Source organism: Budorcas taxicolor, chromosome 2 (genome assembly GCF_023091745.1).
Source record: "Budorcas taxicolor isolate Tak-1 chromosome 2, Takin1.1, whole genome shotgun sequence".
NCBI lineage: Eukaryota > Metazoa > Chordata > Mammalia > Artiodactyla > Bovidae > Budorcas > Budorcas taxicolor.
The window spans coordinates 59,013,012-59,033,364 of record NC_068911.1 but is presented as its reverse complement, the minus strand read 5'-3'; the positions used below and the strand labels follow the sequence as shown (position 1 = coordinate 59,033,364).

Below are 20,353 nucleotides of genomic sequence, written 5' to 3'. Positions count from 1 at the left end.
CTCTTCAGTTAGGACGAAAGTCTGTTTCTTTTTAATTCTGCCTTTTTCTTTGGTAAACTGTGTTTTTTGTGAAATGGAAATGTCTGACTAAAGAATCTCAGTTGTGATTTATAGTTTACAAAAATGCTTTCACCTACATTCTACTTAGTTTATGAAGCAACACTGTAAGGTAGGAGAACTGTTCTCTCATTTTCTGTGGAGAGAAGTTACTGCTTATGGCGATAAAGCCAGAACTTGTCCCCGGTCTCCTTGTTCTTTCCGCTGCCTGACGTCTGCTCTGAAGCCTAGGCAGTCTACACTTGACCTGCTGTGTGTGTGAATCCAGACTGGGCTGACTGCGGAGGAGTGCGCTTGGCGTGGGCCGAGCTTCACGGTGGCCAAGACAGACCTCAGGGGAGAGGACTGGAGGGAAGCTGGTCAGGGCTTCCTGGGCTCTTTGGCAACTGCCCTTTGCCCAGGCAGATTGGGCAGTTCCACTTCTAAATCCTCTAAGCAACTGTTTAAGTCTGTTGTTGCTTTATGGAGATAACTTTATGGAGATTGATTAATTCAGCAAATACGTTTTTATTGTTGGCTTGCTCTAGTTACTTGGGATACAAAGAGGAGTAAATAAGGTTTCTGTTTTCGGAACACTGACAATCTAGTTCTTCTTTTTAAAAAGATGGGCAAACATATAATTATGGTGATGACTCCTGTGGCATGTTCATCATTTTCTCAGATAATATACTGCGTGGTTAGTACCTGTGGTAACAGCTTACTCTAATTCAGTTTCATAGTTATTACAATTTACCTAAACTTATCAAGATATGGATCAGTTCCTTATATTTAATTATGCAGTTGTGTTGACTTAAAACATTACAGAATTATTTTACATTTTTAATGGGAAAAATATTATTCCATTTCATGTTGCTCCAGGTTGAACCTAAGGTAATTAGAATATTTTTCAAAGTCAGGCAACCAATAATTAATTTCGGATTTTATTCAAACATATTGTGGAATATTTCCTATCATTCTAATCTTAAATGAATGTCGACTTGGTAAACACAGTTTATTTAGCCTGTTGCTTCTGCAGAACTTGACTGTGTCATGAAATGTCATCCTCAGTAAATGTAACAGCTGTAAAGTCTCCCCCACTGTGGTGCTCACAGTGTGACTGGGCATGTGATCATGGATTTTTTAGTTACTTAAAAAAATTTTTTTAGGTTATACTAACCAGGAATGATAAAAATTAACAATATTACCTTCTAGTTGAACCTATGTGATTTTCATCCAGCTAAGAAATAATTGTTTCATAACTTACAAATGTTTGCATCATTTGAAACATCAGAGACATTTAAGTTTCCTTGTATATAAATTATTAATTTGTTGGCCTAATTGTATTTTTATTTTCTTATTGGGAAGGTAATAGGTGTTTTTTAAATACATAGAATTTTATTTGTTTATTTTTGGTCATGCTGGGTCTTTTGTGGCCACACGCAGGCTGTCTCTAGGTGTGGCGAGCAGGGGCTGCTTGAAAGCTACGGTGCATGGGCTTCTCACCACAGTGGCCTCGCTCGTTGCGGAGCACAGGCTATAGACATGCAGGCTTCAGTGGTTGTGGCACATGGGCTCTAGGTCACAGACTCAGTAGCTGTGGCCGCTGGGCCGAGCTGCTCCGTGGTGTGTGGGGCCTTTGTGGACCAGGGCTCACACTGTCTCCTCATGGGCAGGTGAATTCTTTACCACTGAGCCCCAGGGAGGCTCATAGGTGTTTTTATACACTGCATTTAAACTTCTGATTTCGCCTAAGTGTCTTTACATATTTTACATAATGGAAATGGTTTATTTGGGACTTCAATTTTTATTAGAGCCATTTTTCATTTCAGCAGGTTGTTCTCCAAGGGTAAGACCAAAATACATTATAATTAGAGCTTAATTTGGAGCTAAACACTGAGAATTTCTGATGTGATTCAGTTTTATTTGAATTCAAGTCACTTCCTGTGCTTTGAAGCCACAATTTGGCATAAGTAATGCATACTTTTCTAAGAAAGAGTCACTGTTGTGTACTGTGTATCTTTTGGAAATCATGTAATAAAGGTACTCACTGAAGCCCTATATAGCAGTTTTGTATAACTGCATTTCTTTTTTGGTAGATCAACTATTACGTACTGCAAGTCAGCACTCTGATAGCAGTGGTTTTGCTGAAGATTCGACAGACTGCCTCTCGCTTAATCATCTTCAGGTAATATTTCCTATCGTAGTAGGCGTTATTATTAACTTCTTTATGTTTAGGTGATTTTTCACTGTCTATATATTTAAGACAATCTGTGCAATCTTTATTTTTCAAATGATAACATCTGCATTCTAGAATTTTAGTCTTATTATCTGAGCATTTGTCTATAAATTTTAAGTTACACTAATTCTTCATCTTTCTCTGACTGAATATTTAAAAACAACAACAACAACAAAAAGCTTCTCCTTCATTTTTGGACCACCAGTAAACATAGTATTTTAATCCTTAACCTATTTTGTCTTTTTTAAAAAAATTTCTACCATCATTGTATTTCAATGAAAGAAAACGAAAATATTAGTTGCTCAGTCTTGTCCAACTCCTTGCCACCCAGTGGATTTGCTAGGCTCCTCTGTCCATGGAATCTTCCAGTCAGGATTACTGAAGTGGGTAGCCATTCCCTTTTCCAGGGGATCTTCCCTACCCAGGGCTCGAACCCAGGTCTTCAGAATTGCAGGCAGATTCTTTACAATCTGTGCCTGTATTTCAGTATTTTATAATAATTAATTAATAACTAACTAAAACTGTGGATCCATAGCTTGCTCAATATTACTTGACTTTTATGCTATAGTGTGTTAGATAATCCAGAAATCAGGCATGTCTTAAACTCTCCTCAAGGAGCTTATAGTTTATGTGTGCAGTACATAATGTACATGAAAAGTGTTTAAAACATCTGTAAGGAAATTTTAAAGAAAACTGGAATAAGAGAAAAAAAGAACCTAAAAAAGTACCTTAGAAACAGCATTTAAGGAGTAGACAGTGAGGAGAAGTTTCTAAGGAGACTCAGAGTAACGCAGCAGCCATAAAAACTGAGAGATGGAGGAGAAACTGTTAAAAGGAGAGCTGTAGCCATTGGAGTGAAAAGATGAAAATTTGTTTAATTCTGAAATTGAGCACTTGAGTGAGTAGTTCTGATGCACTGAATGAGAAGCGTGATTGGAGAGTAAATCAGTGACAGAGAAGATACGAATTATGTTCTTTTTTCAAATAAGGATGATAGCTAAGGGTTATAGGTCTTTTTGTCTTTTTTATACAGTAATGATTTAGGGAAGTTGTTTGGCTAAGAGAAAGAGAGCTTGATGCAGAAAAGTCTGGGATCAACCTGGAGAAATACCCTAACTTTTGAGAGGAGGTGGTCAGAAGTACAGATTGGAGGGATTAGCTTTGAAAAGAGACACAGTTTTCTTTCAGAATGGAGAGGAGGGAATGATGGGGTAAGGTACAGGGAAGTTTGTAGGTATTGAGGAAGAAGTTGAGATATTTTTGTCCATTTTCTCTGAGTCAGTGTCATATGCTGGAAGGAATGGAATGCTTAGTTGCCCAGTCATGCCCGACTCTTTGCAACCTCGTGGAATGTAGTCCGCTAGGTTCCTCTGTCTGTGGAATTTTTCAGGCAAGATTACTGGAGTGGGTTGCCATTTCGTCTTCCAGGAAGGAAAGGAGATGGGTGTTGAAAGGGGGTATTTAAGGAAAATAGTGAAGATCTGGAATATTTTTTGTGAGAAAGCAGAGTTGTTGATCAAGGACACTGAGAGCAGTTTCGAGCAGCACCAGCGCCAAAACCAAGGTGGGAGGCCCCGAAAGTGTAGAAGCCTCATAGCAGTTTGGTGTTTTGTTAATGCTTATCAGCGTAAGTAAAATTAACTCATTTGAGTTCCCCGTCCTTCTACCTGTTTTCCTTTCGCAGGTTCATGAGTCCTTGCAGGCCATGGGGAGTAGTGCAGATAGCTGCGACAGTGAGACAACAGTCACATCTTTTGGTGAAGACCTTGTCACACCAACAGCACAAGACCAGCCTTACTTTAATGAGTCAGAGGAGGAGTCTCTCACGTGTCCTCAGATGGAAAGAGAAAAGGCAGCAGCAGTTGCTGAGAAAAGGTCAGACGGCCTGGATTCCCTGCAGTGCCAGACTGTTGAGAACACAGGACATCCGCAGTCCACCTGGAGTGCAGGGGATCACGTTACTGAAATCACTGGAAGGAAAGAGGATGTGTCTCCAGCACAGCCTGTGGAATTACTAAGGGAAGCAAGTGCTGAACGTGATGTGGATAAAAGCAGTGAATGTGAATTTGTCCAGTATACCACCCACCATATTCTTAAATCATTGGCTTCTATTGAAGCTAAATGCAGTGAGAAAGGGGCTGAAAATACAACGGGGTCTCCCTCTTCTGTGGACAGAGTTAATACAGCTTTACAAAGAGCGCAAATGAAGGTTTGTAGTCTGTCTAATCAAAGAGTGGGGCGTAGTCTGATAAAGTCAAAAGATCTGTTGAAACAGAGGTACCTGTTTGCAAAAGCTGGCTATCCTCTAAGGAGGTCTCAGTCTTTACCAACCACCTTGCTGAGCCCCGTAAGGGTTGTGTCATCTGTCAATGTCCGGTTGTCCCCTGGAAAAGAGACCAGATGCAGCCCACCATCCTTCACCTACAAGTATACACAGGAGGAGGAACAGAGACTAGAAAGAGAAGTGATAGAGCACGATGGTCAGTCTTCGGTCAAATCCACTATTTTCATCTCTCCGACATCTGGGAAGAAGGACGCCACCGCCCCGAGCGAAGTGACCCGGCTGGAGGAGTGCCATCAGTGGAGGACCCCGGCCTGTGCGCTGTCTGCTCAGTCCGCCTGCTCCCTGCACTCTCTCCACTCCGAGTGGCAGGAGAGGCCCCTGTGTGAACACATGAGGACTCTGAGCACTCACAGCGTTCCCAGCATAGCAGGCACCGCCTGCAGTGCCTTCCCATCCGCTCTCGGATGTCCTTACTCACACAGACACGCTGCCTCCCCTTACCGACCGTGCTCTATGAACCCCCCTTCTGCAGTTGAGATGCAGTTGCGAAGAGTGTTGCATGATATTAGAAATTCACTGCAGAATCTTTCACAGGTATGAAACCAAGTGTATCTTTCTTACTCTTGTTTTCTCTTATTGGTCTGAGTACCTCTTAATTCACTGAAAAGCTAGGAGCCATCAGACGTAACCGCCTCAGCCTCATTTTCCTACATCCCTAAATTTATCTGTACCTGCCCCCCCCCCCCCCCCCACCTCCTCCCAGCCTCTTCCTTCCTAGCTCAAGGGAGAATCTGTAACATTCTGAACAAGGTGAATGTCTCTGTTCACAATCTCCCTCCCTTCTAGAGAGGAGATTTTGTTTTCTAGGTGTCCTCCTTTCTTTAGCCTCTCCTCCATTGTCTCTGTCTTAGTCAAGCTGTCTTTGTCATTAAAAAAGAAAACTTCTCAAGCGCTGTCTGTCCTTTTCTCTTCCATCTGACAGTGTTCACCACTTCTTTCTAAGTTTTCCTCCCTTGGCTTCTGTGTGGCCGTGTATTCTCCTGGTTCCACCCGTTGCTCTCTGACTAAGCTTTTCCTTCATCTGCTGACTCCTGATGCTGGTCTCCTGGTACAGAATTAGTCTGCTTCCACTGGGTTAAAAGAAGAGAAAAAAATCAGGTAAACGTGTGAATCTAGTCTGTGTGTCTTGTCACTTTTAAAGTTACTGCTCTCAGATTTGTTAGTGGGATGGGAATAATTTCCAAAATAAGTTTTGAGAAAGAATTGTCTCTTGGTTTGCCTTTCACACTCCCTTTCTAAATCTCTTTCTAAGCTACTTAGATGAGGCAGTTGAAACGAAGAAAATGATAGTGCAACGTAATGAACGGGGTGTTCAGCTAAGAGTCGAGAAGCCTAGAGTGAATATGATCCGTTCCTTTTCATGATGATGTAGTAGACAGGAAGCCCCTTTGACAGTAAAAATGAAAGTTGGAAACCTTTCAAGTTACGTAGTAAAACACACTTTTAAGTAGAGATTTTATCCTCATGATGATTGTCTTCTACTAATGATTTTCAGTCTAACCAGAAAGTGGGTGTCTCTCTTTCCTCCTTACAAAATGTAGTTCTGTCTACAAATGAGAAATTAACCTTTCAGCTGCAGTTACGGGAAGCTGGGGATTCCCGGGGTCCTGTCTACCTACACCTTCATGTTCCACCTGTCCCGACCAGCTTGTTCTGCTCTTGATGTGGTTTTCTGTTCAGCGTTCACCAGTAACTCAGCTGGTTTCCCCGTCCTCACTCCACCCCACCTCGGGAGACAGGTGCTGTGTATCACCTGGCCTCTGCCTGTGTCTCCAGGCCCATTCCCTGTGAGCATGCTCCATGTACGCGTGCAGGCTCCGACCTAGGTGTGTGTCCCTAGCTGTCTGTTTTGTTTTTTTTTTTAATACATGGCCGCATTTTTTTTTTTTTAACCTGGGATGGCCTGCCCTTGCCGTTCTTCACCTGACCAAGCCCTAATTACTGTTACAGCTCAAGTGTGGCCACTGTTGAGAACACTTAACCTAATCTGGATTTTTTATTGTTTTCATCATAGCAGTCCCCACACCAACCCCAGCCAATATTATGTATATATTTCTACTTCTGTTTTCTCCTTGCTTCTCCACTGTGAGAATGCTTGAAGGCTGGGAATGCCTTCTATCTTCCTGTTACCTTTCTCACTACCTTGTGATGCATAGTAGGCACTCAGATATCTGAGCGAGTATGGTGATTGCTTGCTGCTTTCTTCAGCCAAGTCAGTAGTTTCTGTGATCTCAGAATGACATTTGCTACTGCGTCTATATTTCTGAGTTTTGTTTTTATTTTTCTACTTTCTCAAGGCAAGAAGGAGGTCCTGTAAGACATATTAATAGCTTTTAAACTATATGTATTCCTTTGCCTCTTTCTTGTTCCAAATACACTGACTTATAACTAAAACAGATAGGAATAGTAGGTGGTACTGGTGACTGATTTATCTGATTTCAGCTTATAACATAAAGTGATTTTAGGTTTTGTTTTATGCCCCAAAGAGAAACATATGTACTCCCCAAATTCTGCCTAGATGATGTGGAACTAGTCACTTTAACATTGCTTTCTAATCAGACTTTCACTCTTTTGAAGTACCCTATGATGAGAGGACCTGATCTTGCTGCTGCTCCGTATAGTACTCAGAAATCATCTGTTCTACCTCTTTATGAAGTAAGTTGTTACTTAAATCTCTGTGTTACAGAATAATTTGTGTGATTTAGAAGTTAATGCTGTTATATTGCATTTTAGAATACTTTTCAGGAGCTCCAAGTAATGAGGCGGAGTCTGAATTTGTTTAGAACGCAAATGATGGATTTAGAATTGGCAATGCTGCGTCAGCAAACCATGGTTTATCATCATATGACTGAGGAGGAAAGGTAAAAGTTCATATGTCTTAATGTTGACTTAAAATATTTTTCATTCTAAAAAGCATTGTTAACTTTTTTTTGGGAAGCTGAATTTTATTTTCACTGCTGTGTACCCTTTATCTAGTCTGTGAACCAGTATAAATAAAATTGGGCACAGTGTTTTGCTAAGTAAACTCTGCCTTCATTGAACTGAGGAAGACAGTGATTGGAATCTGTTTCTTATTGTCTGGAATATTTGTGATGGAAGCTAGAGGAAGAAAAAGCAGTTATAATGGTTATACTCATTGCAGACGCTGTTGTGCTAATCTATAGAACTTGGAGTTTCAGTAACTTCCAAAAGCTTGTGGGAGTTGTGATACTGAGTTTCCAAACTGCTTTTTTCAAACTCTGTGCCTCCTAATAGATATGAAGTTGATCAGCTGCAGAGTTTGAGAAATTCAGTCCGAATGGAACTGCAGGATCTGGAGCTGCAGCTGGAGGAGCGCCTTCTGGGGCTGGAGGAGCAGCTCCGCCCTGTGCACGTGCCTTCACCCTTCCGCCCCTCGGCACTCATGGTATGCTACCTTGGGTTGTTACAGTTTTTTCACTCAGAACTTGTTAATAGCATTCCACACAATTTAGGACAAATGCCTTAATTTAAAAACAATGTATTTTAATGGCATTAGAGACATGCAATGTTTAATGAGCCTTTCCCACAAATCAGTGAAATGTGTAACTTGTGGTTAACCTCTTAAATATTTAACCTATTTATATATATAAATACATTGAAAAATTGTAATTTAATAATAGAGAATAAAGAGCAATGCAAAAATTTAAGAATTTTAAGGGAAAAATGATAATAGGTTAGCATATGACTAATTTAGATGTTACTCATTGTGTATAACTGAAGAACACACACATATATATTTCATGTAACCTTTTTTCCCTCCTTTCTTGCCTTCGGAAAAAAAAACTGTTCCCTTTACATTTTTCCTTTATTTTGGATTCTTTTCCATTCTGTATGTTTTTTAAGAAATCAAATAAGATCTTTGTAAAAGCAGAAAAACACGTATACAAACGAGAATAGAGACAAACACTCTCTCTCTTTATTTTGTACCACTCTTCTTACTCCTAATGTTCCTTTTCATGCAATTTGAACTTCAACAATTGTGTTCTTATTTTTGCCAAAATCTTTCAGTTGTAGAATATATTGTTTTGAAATGTTGAAACAGTGAACTCTTCTCTTTGTTAATTGAACATAACTGATTTTGTTAAAAACAATTGCCTGAACACACATGTATATATGCACACATAGCAAGTAGAAAAAGAATGTGTGTGTGTGTATATATATGTATAGCACAGACTAAGCATATCTTGTCAATGAATATCTCATCGACAGTTTTGATCTGAGAAATGTGCATTGGTGAGATCAGAGAATCAGAACATCTTCTATGCAACTTTCAGTCACAGTAACACATTTTATAGGGTCCTGTGACAGATGAGGCTGACTTTTGTGACACAAAGGACTGCTTTAGAGCAATAATTAGCTCATTTTATTATAAAGCACTTGCAATTTGAAAAAACTACACACAGACACACGCACATATATCACACACATATATATATATTGTTTTGCTTTTTCAGGGAATGTGTGGCAGTAGAAGCGCTGATAACTTGTCATGCCCTTCTCCATTGAATGTAATGGAACCAGTAAGCCTCTTTCCTTTTAAATCACTGGGGAAGGGAATGATATCATATTTCATAAACACACAGTTTTCCTAATGTAGATAAAAAAAATTTAAATACACAATTTGATAAGTTAGTTAATTTGATTAGAAGTGAGTCTGGCATTTCTTGAAGTCTGTTGCCATCTTTGGCCACTAGAAAGCCAGTTAATTGCAATAATGATTTATCTTCATGGCCTAAAGGAAATAATGCATCATAAAAAGTAATTTATATTTCAGGAAATGTGCTTTCACAGTCTGATTCCAGGTTCTTTAAGTAATTGGATCTTTAAGATGACTACATTTTGAACAAAGATTGATTTTTATTGTATTTTAAATAAATTAGTTCATTTGAGGGCATTATGAGTTTTTTTTACTGGTTACTTTTCTTTGTAAGTAATTTGGACACCCATGTGGAACCAAGTAAAATTTCATCCAGCTATAGCCTAGTTAAACATTTTATGGCTTGATCTCACTGTGAATTTGAATTTTTCATGCTGTTTTTGCAAATGAAATTGGTTAGTAACTAAATGAGTGCATTCGAATCATGTCTCTACAAGTTAAATGATTTGGGGCAGCATCGAGGATATTAATCTTCTTTTAACTGCCAATCTTAATTTAAAGAGAGAAGAATTACAGTTTTTCTGATCTCTAGGTCACTGAACTGATGCGGGAACAGTCATACCTAAAGTCTGAATTGGGCCTGGGCCATGGAGAAATGGGATTTGAAATTCCTCCTGGAGAAAGCTCAGAATCTGTTTTTTCCCAAGCAACATCAGAGTCATCTTCTGTATGTTCTGGTCCCTCTCATGCCAGTAGAAGAACTGGAGTACCTCCTGTTGACTCAGTGGGCAAACCCAAAACCCATCTGGTACCAAGCAAGAAATTATTCCGAGCATCAGTGGCCCTAACACCAACTGCTCCTTCTAGAACAGGATCTGTGCAGACACCTCCAGATGTGGAAGGTTCTGAGGAAGCTGGAGCAACTGAAGAAACCTCAGAAGCTGTAGGACCTAAATCTGAAGTGGAGGAAGAACATGGAAAAGTCTCATTATTGCCAGCTGCTGAGGAAGTGCATAAAAATGTGGAGCAAGATGAGTTACAGCAAGTCATAAGGGAGGTGAGTAAAATCTATGCTTAATTAATTTATTTTGAATAGGTTTTAACATTAATTATTTATAAGACACTCCTCTGATTCACTGTATTCAGTAATTTTCCCATTGATCCAGCTCATGTCAATTATGTTTGTAATGCTGTTTCTGCAAATTTCATACTCCCATGTGAAATAATTGTGACTCTCTATATTCACTCTGGTGAAGAAGGTATGTGTAGGTTTCAAAATAGGTGAACATGTGACGAGGACTTTAGACCTCTGTTTCCACCTTTGTAAAATTAAGGATTATAGTTTAGATCTCTTCCAAGATTAAAATCTGCCATTTTATAATGTCAGTTGAGATTTTAAGAAGTATGAAGCATTTAATCTACTTGGTTTAGTGAGTAGAAACCTGTAGAAATTAAGGTTAAGTAAGTCATTCAAAGATAGAAATATAGGATTAAAGTTTACCCTGTGTGATTAGCAGTATGCAGACCTGAAACATTTAGCAATAGTTCTAGGTTACCGAAAGGACTGCAGCAACTTAGGAGGACTAGTTATCAAAGGCAAAATATTTGAGAAATTAGTAAAATAGTTGCTTTTGGCACCAGGATCACATAGTAAGGAACAGTATGGATATCATTTAAAAAAGGAGACTGCTATAGATACATATTTATGAATGACTTTTTTTTCCTTTTTTCAAATCACATTGTGTCTTTGGATGCTAAGTTCAGTAGAGTGCATAAGATAAAAATTACATGTGTTGAATTTATTTTTTCATTCTGTCCCTGTCTTAAGAGTAATTCTGAGGAAGAACTGCAGTTATTCATAGTTCTTTCCAACTGGGATACTAAAATCCATGATAAAAAGGATCATTCATTCTTTCCATTAGTAAAAAGAAGAATAGCCTACTGTATTTTTAAAAAATGGTTTACAAGTGTCTTAATGAGTACCTGCTCTGTAAAGGAGAAAAGAAAAATGGATGTAAGACCATGAAATCCTTAAGCCTAAAGTCTAGTAGGAAAGTAAATAGAATTAACTCAAGGAACAGTTGAAAAATCATACAGAAAAGCATTTAGTATAATGTATTGAGAAGGAAGGATTTAGAAATGGAAAATACCAAAATGAACCAGAGAGATAAGAGTCAGCTTATCTTCTAAAAGCTCGTTCTTTTTAATCTTTGTACTTCCAATAAGTTCAGTAATGTGAGTGTAACACATTTTTAGAATTAATTTGTGAGTAACATTGAACAAAGTTTTAGTGGTTATAGGTCAAGAATGGTGGCAGCAATTTGCAGCAACATGCATGGACCTAAAGATTGTCATACTGAGTGAATAACAGAGAAGGAGAAATATAGGATAACATCCCTTGTATGTGGAATCTGTAAAGAAATGATACAATTGAACTTCCTTACAAACAGAAAGAGACTTGTAGAGTTAGAGAACTGAATTTATGGTTGGCAGGGGGAGGGGAGAGGGGGATAGTTAGGAAGTTTGGGATGGGCATGGACACAGTGCTATATTTAAAATGGTAACTTTGTAGCACATGGAACTCTGCTCAATGTTATGTGGCAGCCTGGATGGGAAGGGAGTTTGGGGGAAAGAGGATACATGTATATATATGGCTGAGTCCCTTCACTCTTCATCTGAAATTATCACAACATTGCTAATGGGCTGTACCCAGTACAAAATTAAGTTTGTTTGTTTTTTAAGAATGGTGGCAACATACCAAAATGTTTTTTTTCAAATGAGCCATTGCTTCTCTGGGTCCAGAGACTAGTTCATGTATGAGGTGCCATCATTTACAGCTGCATGACAGCAGCTTGAGAAGTACCTTGAAAATACAGTCAGTTTTGCTCTTTATGACATTAATATAGGCATTCCTAAAAATCATGCTATGCATATTTGTGCGGTAAAAACTACAGAGCTCATGGGGAAAGTAGTATTAGAAGTATAACATTAAAAACTTTTGTCAGTGATATATTTTTGAAAAGGTGAAAACCTAATAAAAACAGTAACACTGTTTTGTTAAGAAATAAATGCTTCAATAGTGTGATGCTGCCTTGAGAAAGACCTGAAATTTGCCTCTGGAATTGGATTTTGGAAGGGCTGCAAAATAAGTTACTTGTGAGTTACTGTGAAGTGGTAGAGGGGGGAGATAATGAAATCCAACAGAAATTGTAATGCCAGATGCAGATTAGGTGTGCTTCATAACACAGTGAACTAAGAAATCTAGTAGCTGTTTAATGTTTGTACGTGTTGGGTACTCTGTTCCTAGGTTCAGCTGACATTCAGACAAATTAACACTTACAAAACAAGCATTCTGTCAATAGCAGAAGACACTGCATGTACGTAATTTATTTTCATGACATGAATTACCAACTTGAAATTTAAAAGATCTTAATTCTATAAATTTATTTGTCCTATAAATGTAATTATTTTGTAGGTTGGTTGTGTCTGGCTAATATTTAGCAGTCTCTATACAGCCACCTTGCTCAGTTAGTTAGGTGTGACTGATGGTGTTTCACGTCAAAGGTCAATTTTTGAGTAGAAACTCCAGTACTTTGGCCACCTCATGTGAAGAGTTGACTCATTGGAAAAGACTTTGATGCTGGGAGGGATTGGGGGCAGGAGGAGAAGGGGACGACAGAGGATGAGATGGCTGGATGGCATCACTGACTCGATGGACGTGAATCTGAGTGAGCTCCGGGAGTTGGTGATGGACAGGGAGGCCTGGCATGCTGCGATTCATGGGGTCGCAAAGAGTCGGACACGACTGAGTGACTGAACTGAACTGCAGTAATTATTTTTCTCCACAACGTATTTGTTAACTGAGGAAATCAGTTTTAAGGTACTCCCTATCTGGCACCCCAGTCCAGTACTCTTGCCTGGAAAATCCCATGGACGGAGGAGCCTGGAAGGCTGCAGTCCATGGGGTCGCTGAGGGTCGGACACGACTGAGCGACTTCACTTTCACTTTTCACTTTCATGCATTGGAGAAGGCAATGGCAACCCACTCCCGTGTTCTTGCCTGGAGAATCCCAGGGACGGGGGAGCCTGGTGGGCTGCCGTCTATGGGGTCGCACAGAGTCGGACACGACTGAAGCGACTTAGCAGCAGCGGCATCTCTCTTGACACAAAATGTTGTATTTTTGTTTCCCTTAGCTTGCTCTGGTTTGAAAAATTTCCTTGGAAACTGAACTTTATATAGTCATTTGGCATAAATACGCTCTTAATGTACGCTTGAGTCCTCATTTTTAATGTTGTTAATGGAGCCTGATATGTGCTGTAAGTGATTTCCTCATAGCTCAGTTGATAAAGAATCCACCTGCAATGCAGGAGACCCTGGTTTGATTCCTGGGTCACGAAGATCTGCTGGAGAAGGGAATGGCTACCCACTCCAATATTCTGGCCTGGAGAATTCCATGGATAGTCTGTGGGGTCGCAAAGAGGCAGACAAGACTGAGCGACTTTCACTTTCACAGCATCCCTAAACCAGAACATTGATTTTTTTGGGCTGGTAGAACTTAGCATATACAGAAAACTTGGTTGTTCCCATCATAGTGTGGTGGTGCTAGAGAATTACTTAATCATTTATAAGAACCTCCCTATTAAATATGGGAGATTTTATAATTTGAAGGGCTGACATGTGAGACAAATGTTTGAAGAATTTTTCAGAATTTGTTACTGTTAATTAGAAACTTCCTGATTCAGAATTTGACATCGTTTGGAGGAACTTTAGCTTAACACTGACCCTTTTAACTGTCTCCAAAAAAGCTTACCAAGCAAATTGTATAGTAGATGAAACAGGGCATAAGAGGAACATTGATGTCCTTAAAAAAAACAACAGTCTTTTGAAGCACTTTAAAAGCATATGTTAACGGATAAATTAGTCTAATGTCATCTATAATTTAAAAAATCATTTGGGTTATTATCATTTTAGCTCAGTTACAATGGTGTTCTGTTAAACTTTGCAAATTATTTAAAATTCAGATTAGTCTTGATTCTGCTCATTTAAAATGGGTGATCATTTTCCTTAAATATAATAGTACTGAATTCCAGTTCTTTTAAACACTTATTGTATCAGCTACCAAGAAAAACAGAATTGTCTTCCCAGCAAATTCTGGGTCTCTAACCCCATAAACAAAGCCATTATTCAGGCAGGGAAGATTTCAGCTTGGGTTGAACAGTTTTGCTGGTGAGGATTAAGCATGTTTGGCAAACACTTCCAGGGAAGTTTTCTTATTTGTTCTCATGGGTGCGTGAAAACAACGATGTCCGTCAGGCCTTTGTTTCCATTTATTTCACCGTATGTGAAGTTTTTTAAAAGAATGCTTTCATTACTTATAATACTGAATTCTTTTGAAAGAGAACACCAAAAGAAAAAGTAAGTAAAAAAGATTACTTAATAGAATAAATGAGCATGTGTCCACAGAAGCAAATTGAACAGAATTAAATGTCAGAGTATAAAGATAGATTGCTCTGTGTAGAGTTTTCTTCTTTGTTCATTGAAGTTCCTAGGCTTGGTCCATGCCTCTGAGTAAGTGTATTTCATCTGGCACACTTTTATATGTATTTTGGTAAATACACAGCTTGCCTGTGTTCTTACTACAGTGCTATTAGTGATCTCTGTAATAATGGCTGCCGCACAGGAGGCACTCAGTAGAGGCTAATAAATGGATGTGTTGTCCCACACTTTAGGTTTGCTGTCATCTTGTTAATATGCCAATGTGCATTCCTTCCTTGATCTCAAGTAGTCTGTCTTCAGTGGATATTACTTTTTGGAAGTTATAAAATGGACTTCACCTTCCATTCCACTGATTTTCTCACTGCTTATCCTTCCCCACCTCTGTAATGTGGGAGACTTTGGAACTAATTTATTTGTTCATACATTTATTACTTCAATAAATTATCAAAGGCATTTTGTCATTTTCCAGTGCTTATATGTAGTGCTTTGTTTTTCACTTTCTGTTCTTTTTTTTGTGTGATACTCTTTCATTCTCTCGTTGATGGCATTTATTCAGACATTCATTGAGCGCTCACCATGTGCCAGCACACACTGATGAACTTCGGTTCGAGCGCTCCCTTCCTGCTCTGATTCCCGTCTGCTCTCTCACTAGTGGGAACTGTCTTATCAGCTGGGCTCCCTTCTGCTCTCTTACGGTGCTCTTGCTGCTGCTCTCGTCCTCACTGTTGTCTGCAGTTGGCCTTACTTTTTCATCTCACTGTGTTAAAATTTGCTATTCTCTGATAACTTTTTCCTCTCTTATCCCACACTAGTCTCTCATTTTTTATTCTGTTCTTACATCACTAATGAGTTAACATTTTTTCCTTTTTAATATTTTATGAAATGTTTGTTCTGGGTCCACCTAGATAATAACATCCTTGGTAGAGACTTTTTATGTTTTACTGCAGTGATGTCTGTACCCATCCCCACCCCCCAAATATTGGTACACTTTTTTGGTTTATAGGTAATACTTTTGGGCTAGTTTGTTTTTGAATGATGAAGAATGAAAAAAAATTTTTGAGTGAAGTGTGATGAGATGTGCGTTGGACAACAGGACTGAAAGACTCTGCTAACTCATTGTCTTTTGTAAATATGGATTTACAGAGGATCTAATTTAACACGCTGCATTTGTACTTGTATGCTGTGGCACAGAAATTCTGGTATCATATTTGTATCCAATATGTATTTGTTTAAAAGACAAATCTTAAGGACTGTGAACTTAACAGACCTTTGATGTTTAAAATTTAGAGACACTGGTAGAAGGTAAAATGAGAAGATTTTATTTATTTAAATATGTTTCAGTACAGATAGCTGGTAGTTAAGGAACATTTGTTTCTCTGAATATTTATGTATAAATATATATATATATATATTATGTAATGTATATATTGCATGACATTATTACAGAGCCATTTTTGGAAAGACTTCCATTGAGATGTGTTCAAGATGTACTTAGGAACATTTTAGGAAGGAGATCAGGCTGGCAGGAAACTGGAAATGTAGAATTTTTAAAAGCTGGTTGAGTGTGTCTTGAGTGCTGATTCAGGAAGGCATTATCAGTTTATTTGAGGAAACACACATGTAAAGCCTTCAGAAAGGGTTACTCAGGGGTGATGCACTGGGCTTCCCAGGTGGCTCAGTGGTAGAGAATCCGTGGCCAATGCAGGACATGCAGGAGCTGTGGGTTTGATCCCTGGGTCCGGAGGATCCCTTGGAGGAGGAAATGGCAACCCACCCAAGTTTTCTTGCCTGGAAAATCCCATAGACAGAGGAGATTTGTGGGCTGCACTCCATGGGGTCACAAATCAGAGAGAAAAAGATGCAGGTGTGCATGTGTAGTGTTTGGGCACCTGGAGACGAAAATCTCGAGGGAATTGTCATTGCCTCTAGATCTGTTTGCGTTTTCCAAAAAATAAAATGACATGTAAATCCTCATCCAAAGCAAAATTTTCAGTCAGGGACAAACGTACCGTACAACTAAATACTGACTGACTTAGAGTTTATGGTTGTTTTGGTGGTGGTGTTTAGTCACTCAGTCATGTCCGACTCTTTCCTACCACATGGACTGCAGCACGCCAGGCTTCCCTGTCCTTCACCGTCTCCTGGAGCTTGCTCAAACTCATGTCCATTGAGTCAGTGATGCCATCCAACCATCTCATCCTCTGTCGTCCCCTTCTCCTCCTACCTCAGTCTTTCCCAGCATCAGGGGCTTTTCCAGTGAGTCACTTCTTCCCATCAGGTGGCCAAAGTATTGGAGCTTCAGCTTCAGCATCAGTCCTTCCAGTGAATATTTAGGGTTGATTTCCTTTAGGATTGACCTCTTTGATCTCGTTTCTGTCCACAGGACTCCCAAGAGTCTTCTCCAACACCACAGTTCAAAAGCATCAATTCTTCCATGCTCAGGCTCCTTTATGGTCCAACTCTCAGATCCACACGTGACTACTGGAAAAACCATAGCTTTGACTATATGGACCTTTGTTGGCAAATTGATGTCTCTGCTTTTTAATATGCTGTCTTAAGTTTGTTATAGCTTTTCTTCCAAGGAGCAAGCATCTTTTAATTTCATGGCTACATTTACCATCTGCAGTGATTTTGGAGCCCAAGAAAATAAAGTCTGTCACTATTTCCAATGTTTCCCCATCTATTTGCCTTGAAGTGATGGGACCAGATGCCATGATCTTAGTTTTTTGAATGTTGAGTTTTAAGCCAGCTTTTTCACTCTGCTCTTTCACTTTTATCAAGTGACTCTTTAGTCCCTCTTTGCTTTCTGCCATTAGGTAGATAGATATTAATTAAAGAAAAAAACATAAAAGTGAACATAATATTTAGTCAGTTCTTTCAGGTTATTTTGTGTCATAGGGTAAATTTTCTATGAAGTTTTAACATTTGTTAATGCTCTCAACTTGAGAATTGTGTTATTTTGTAATGGAGTTATTTGAATTATGTTAGACAAGATCTCCTGGTGGGCCGCAGTCCATGGCGTCGCTAAGAGTCGGACACGACTGAGCGACTTCACTTTCACCTTTCACTTTCATGCATTGGAGAAGGAAATGGCAACCCACTCCAGTGTTCTTGCCTGGAGAATCCCAGGGACGGGGGAGCCTCATGGGCTGCCATCTATGGGGTCGCACAGAGTCGGACACGACTGGAGCGACTCAGCAGCAGCAACAGACAAGATCTCAGAACGTGATCTGAGTTTGAGGATAGATGGATATGATTCCCTGATCTCTGTCTCTATTTCATGAAGGATTTACACGAAGGTTTAGTTTTCTCTGTAGTTTAGCTGACTGTAGAAATTAAATGTTATTTACTTGTTTTTTCTGATAACAGAATAAAATGGATTATAGTGATACTGTTAAGTTCTCATTTTCTTCTTTTTCCATTCTAGATTAAAGAGTCTATTGTTGGGGAAATCAGACGGGAAATTGTAAGTGGACTTCTGGCAGCAGTATCTTCAAGTAAAGCATCTAATTCTAAGCAAGATAGTCACTAATGGAATTTATAGGTAAATCTTTCTGAATTTCTTTGTTTAGCTAAATGTAACTTGGTACTTTGGAGAAGGCAATGGCACCCCACTCCAGTACTCTTGCCTGGAAAATCCCATGGACAGAGGAGCCTGGTGGGCTGCAGTCCCTGGGGTCGCACAGAGTCAGACACGACTGAAGTGACTTAGCAGCAGCAACTTAGTACTTAGTTTTTAATGCTTTTTCTTAGTATATAGGTCTGTTCCCCTAGCTAAATTTTTATTTTTAGGAAGTATGTAACATGTTATTTTACACTGTGAAAACCTTTTATAACCTCATTTGAAGTGTAAGTGAGTCAAATCTCATTATCTCAAACCTCCAAGTGATATTGATATTTTATCATTTTATTGAAATTTCATTATAGTAAATAAATTCTGGAATTGGGGAAATTGGGACCTTCAAACCTGAATTTTGATAGCACTACCCTGATTATAATATTACTTCAGATGGATCAAGATTTCAAGCATGCATGCATACCAAGTTGCTTCAGTTGTGTCCAAGATTTTAAGACTTAATCATAAATTTTTAGTGTCTTGTGTTTTTTAAAGAAACATATCCCATAGGTCTCATTGTACACAGTACATTAGGTCTCATATCTAATCATGTCGTAATAGATAATGGAGGATCTTTATTCTCATCCTTCCTTTTAAAGACTTTTCAGTAGTAACTGAAAAATGCTTAATTTTTACTTTTCTTTCTTTTTTTAAGGTTTGTGTGGGTCCTATTAGCTGCGTGATACTGGAGTTATCAAGGATATACACTGGTGGGGGTGTCATTTGTGCTTCAGAAGATACTTGCTGCTGAGCTGCGCTACTGTATACAATGTTTATTTCTTCTGTGCATATCTTTTCAAAAAACATAGAAACATAGGCACTTTGCTGACTTTATTTCTTTTCTAAACTATCAAAACCGTAGTCATTTGAAAAACCTAATATTTATTTGTATGTCAGTATTTTCCAGTTGATTGCCTAGGTAGAATTAATTTTAAAACTTGAAAACTTCCAAACTTAACCAACTTATAAATAACATATTTCTTCAGACTAGCTTCTTAAAACACTGACCTCTATGAGGTATTTACTGTGCAATAACTGATTCATTTTTTGAGAGCTTGAAACAACCAATGATACTCCCTCCACTGCTGTTAATTAGTGTCACTTCCAAGAAGAAAAATTATCCTGTTGTAAAAACTGCTTTTAATTCTTGAGGAGGTTACTAATAGCAGTAGGATAGAATTTATGTTACCTAAAACTACTTAATGTTCTTACACTGTAAGCATTGTTATTTTACCCAAGACAATTGTAATTTTATTGTAGCTTATGTAGTTTGGGGATTTTTGTTTGTTTGTTTGTTTTGGAAACATGTCTTATGTTAAACACTATGTACTTTTTGCATTGTCCAGACTTCTTTATTATAAGGACATGTTTCTTCTTTTAGACTAAATAGTAGAGTATTGCCAAAATAATGGGGCCTGTGACTTGAATGGATAGAAATGAATAAGCTGGTTTTGTTTTTTCATAATGGAAGTAATTTAGATTTTTGTTTTCTCATAAACAAATTTTAATTCATTCTTAACCAGTGAGAACTGCTTGTTTTATGGGGGGAGCGGGGTCGGGGGGAAAGGAAGGTAGTTTCCTATTTGGTTTTGTATATGTTAAATAAATGTGTAAAGTAACAACCAGATGTTATTAGAATTATTCTTTAGCATTTATAATTTTCAACTCCTATTATATTTCTTTGTGTGAAATTTTAATCAAAAGTGGTTGAGAGGTTAACAATATACTTTGAAAGAATATCTAAAAGGTTTTTTAAATGTTTGAATTATCACATCACACTAAGGCTGATTTCTAAAAAAAAAATTAATAAAGTATTTATTTTGCCTAACATGTTTTTAGTGATTTATTTTCTTGAACCACAACATGAAGAATTTGGGTTAGATTTGATAAGTAACAGGATCCAAAAGAATTAGAGCATATAATCTATTAGGCTAAAATTCTCTTTTCCTGAAAAGGCGTCTACGATGCTTTCAAAAATGTGGTTAAGACTAGACCACCATGGAGAA

General features: G+C 38.5%; 1 protein-coding gene across 1 annotated transcript in view; it reads left to right on the top strand.

Annotated features, from left to right (window-relative positions):
* ITPRID2 (ITPR interacting domain containing 2) overlaps positions 1-19,855 on the top strand; it is a 37,045-nt gene extending 17,190 nt beyond the window's left edge. Inside the window, exons 10-17 of the mRNA XM_052659370.1 lie at positions 2,133-2,221; positions 3,957-5,150; positions 7,194-7,271; positions 7,350-7,477; positions 7,872-8,022; positions 9,827-10,291; positions 18,159-18,275; positions 19,003-19,855. Coding sequence (XP_052515330.1) covers positions 2,133-2,221; positions 3,957-5,150; positions 7,194-7,271; positions 7,350-7,477; positions 7,872-8,022; positions 9,827-10,291; positions 18,159-18,263 — 2,210 coding nt within the window. The 3' untranslated portion in view covers positions 18,264-18,275; positions 19,003-19,855. The remainder of the gene's footprint in view (positions 1-2,132; positions 2,222-3,956; positions 5,151-7,193; positions 7,272-7,349; positions 7,478-7,871; positions 8,023-9,826; positions 10,292-18,158; positions 18,276-19,002) is intronic.
* Positions 19,856-20,353: the final 498 nt, after the last annotated feature.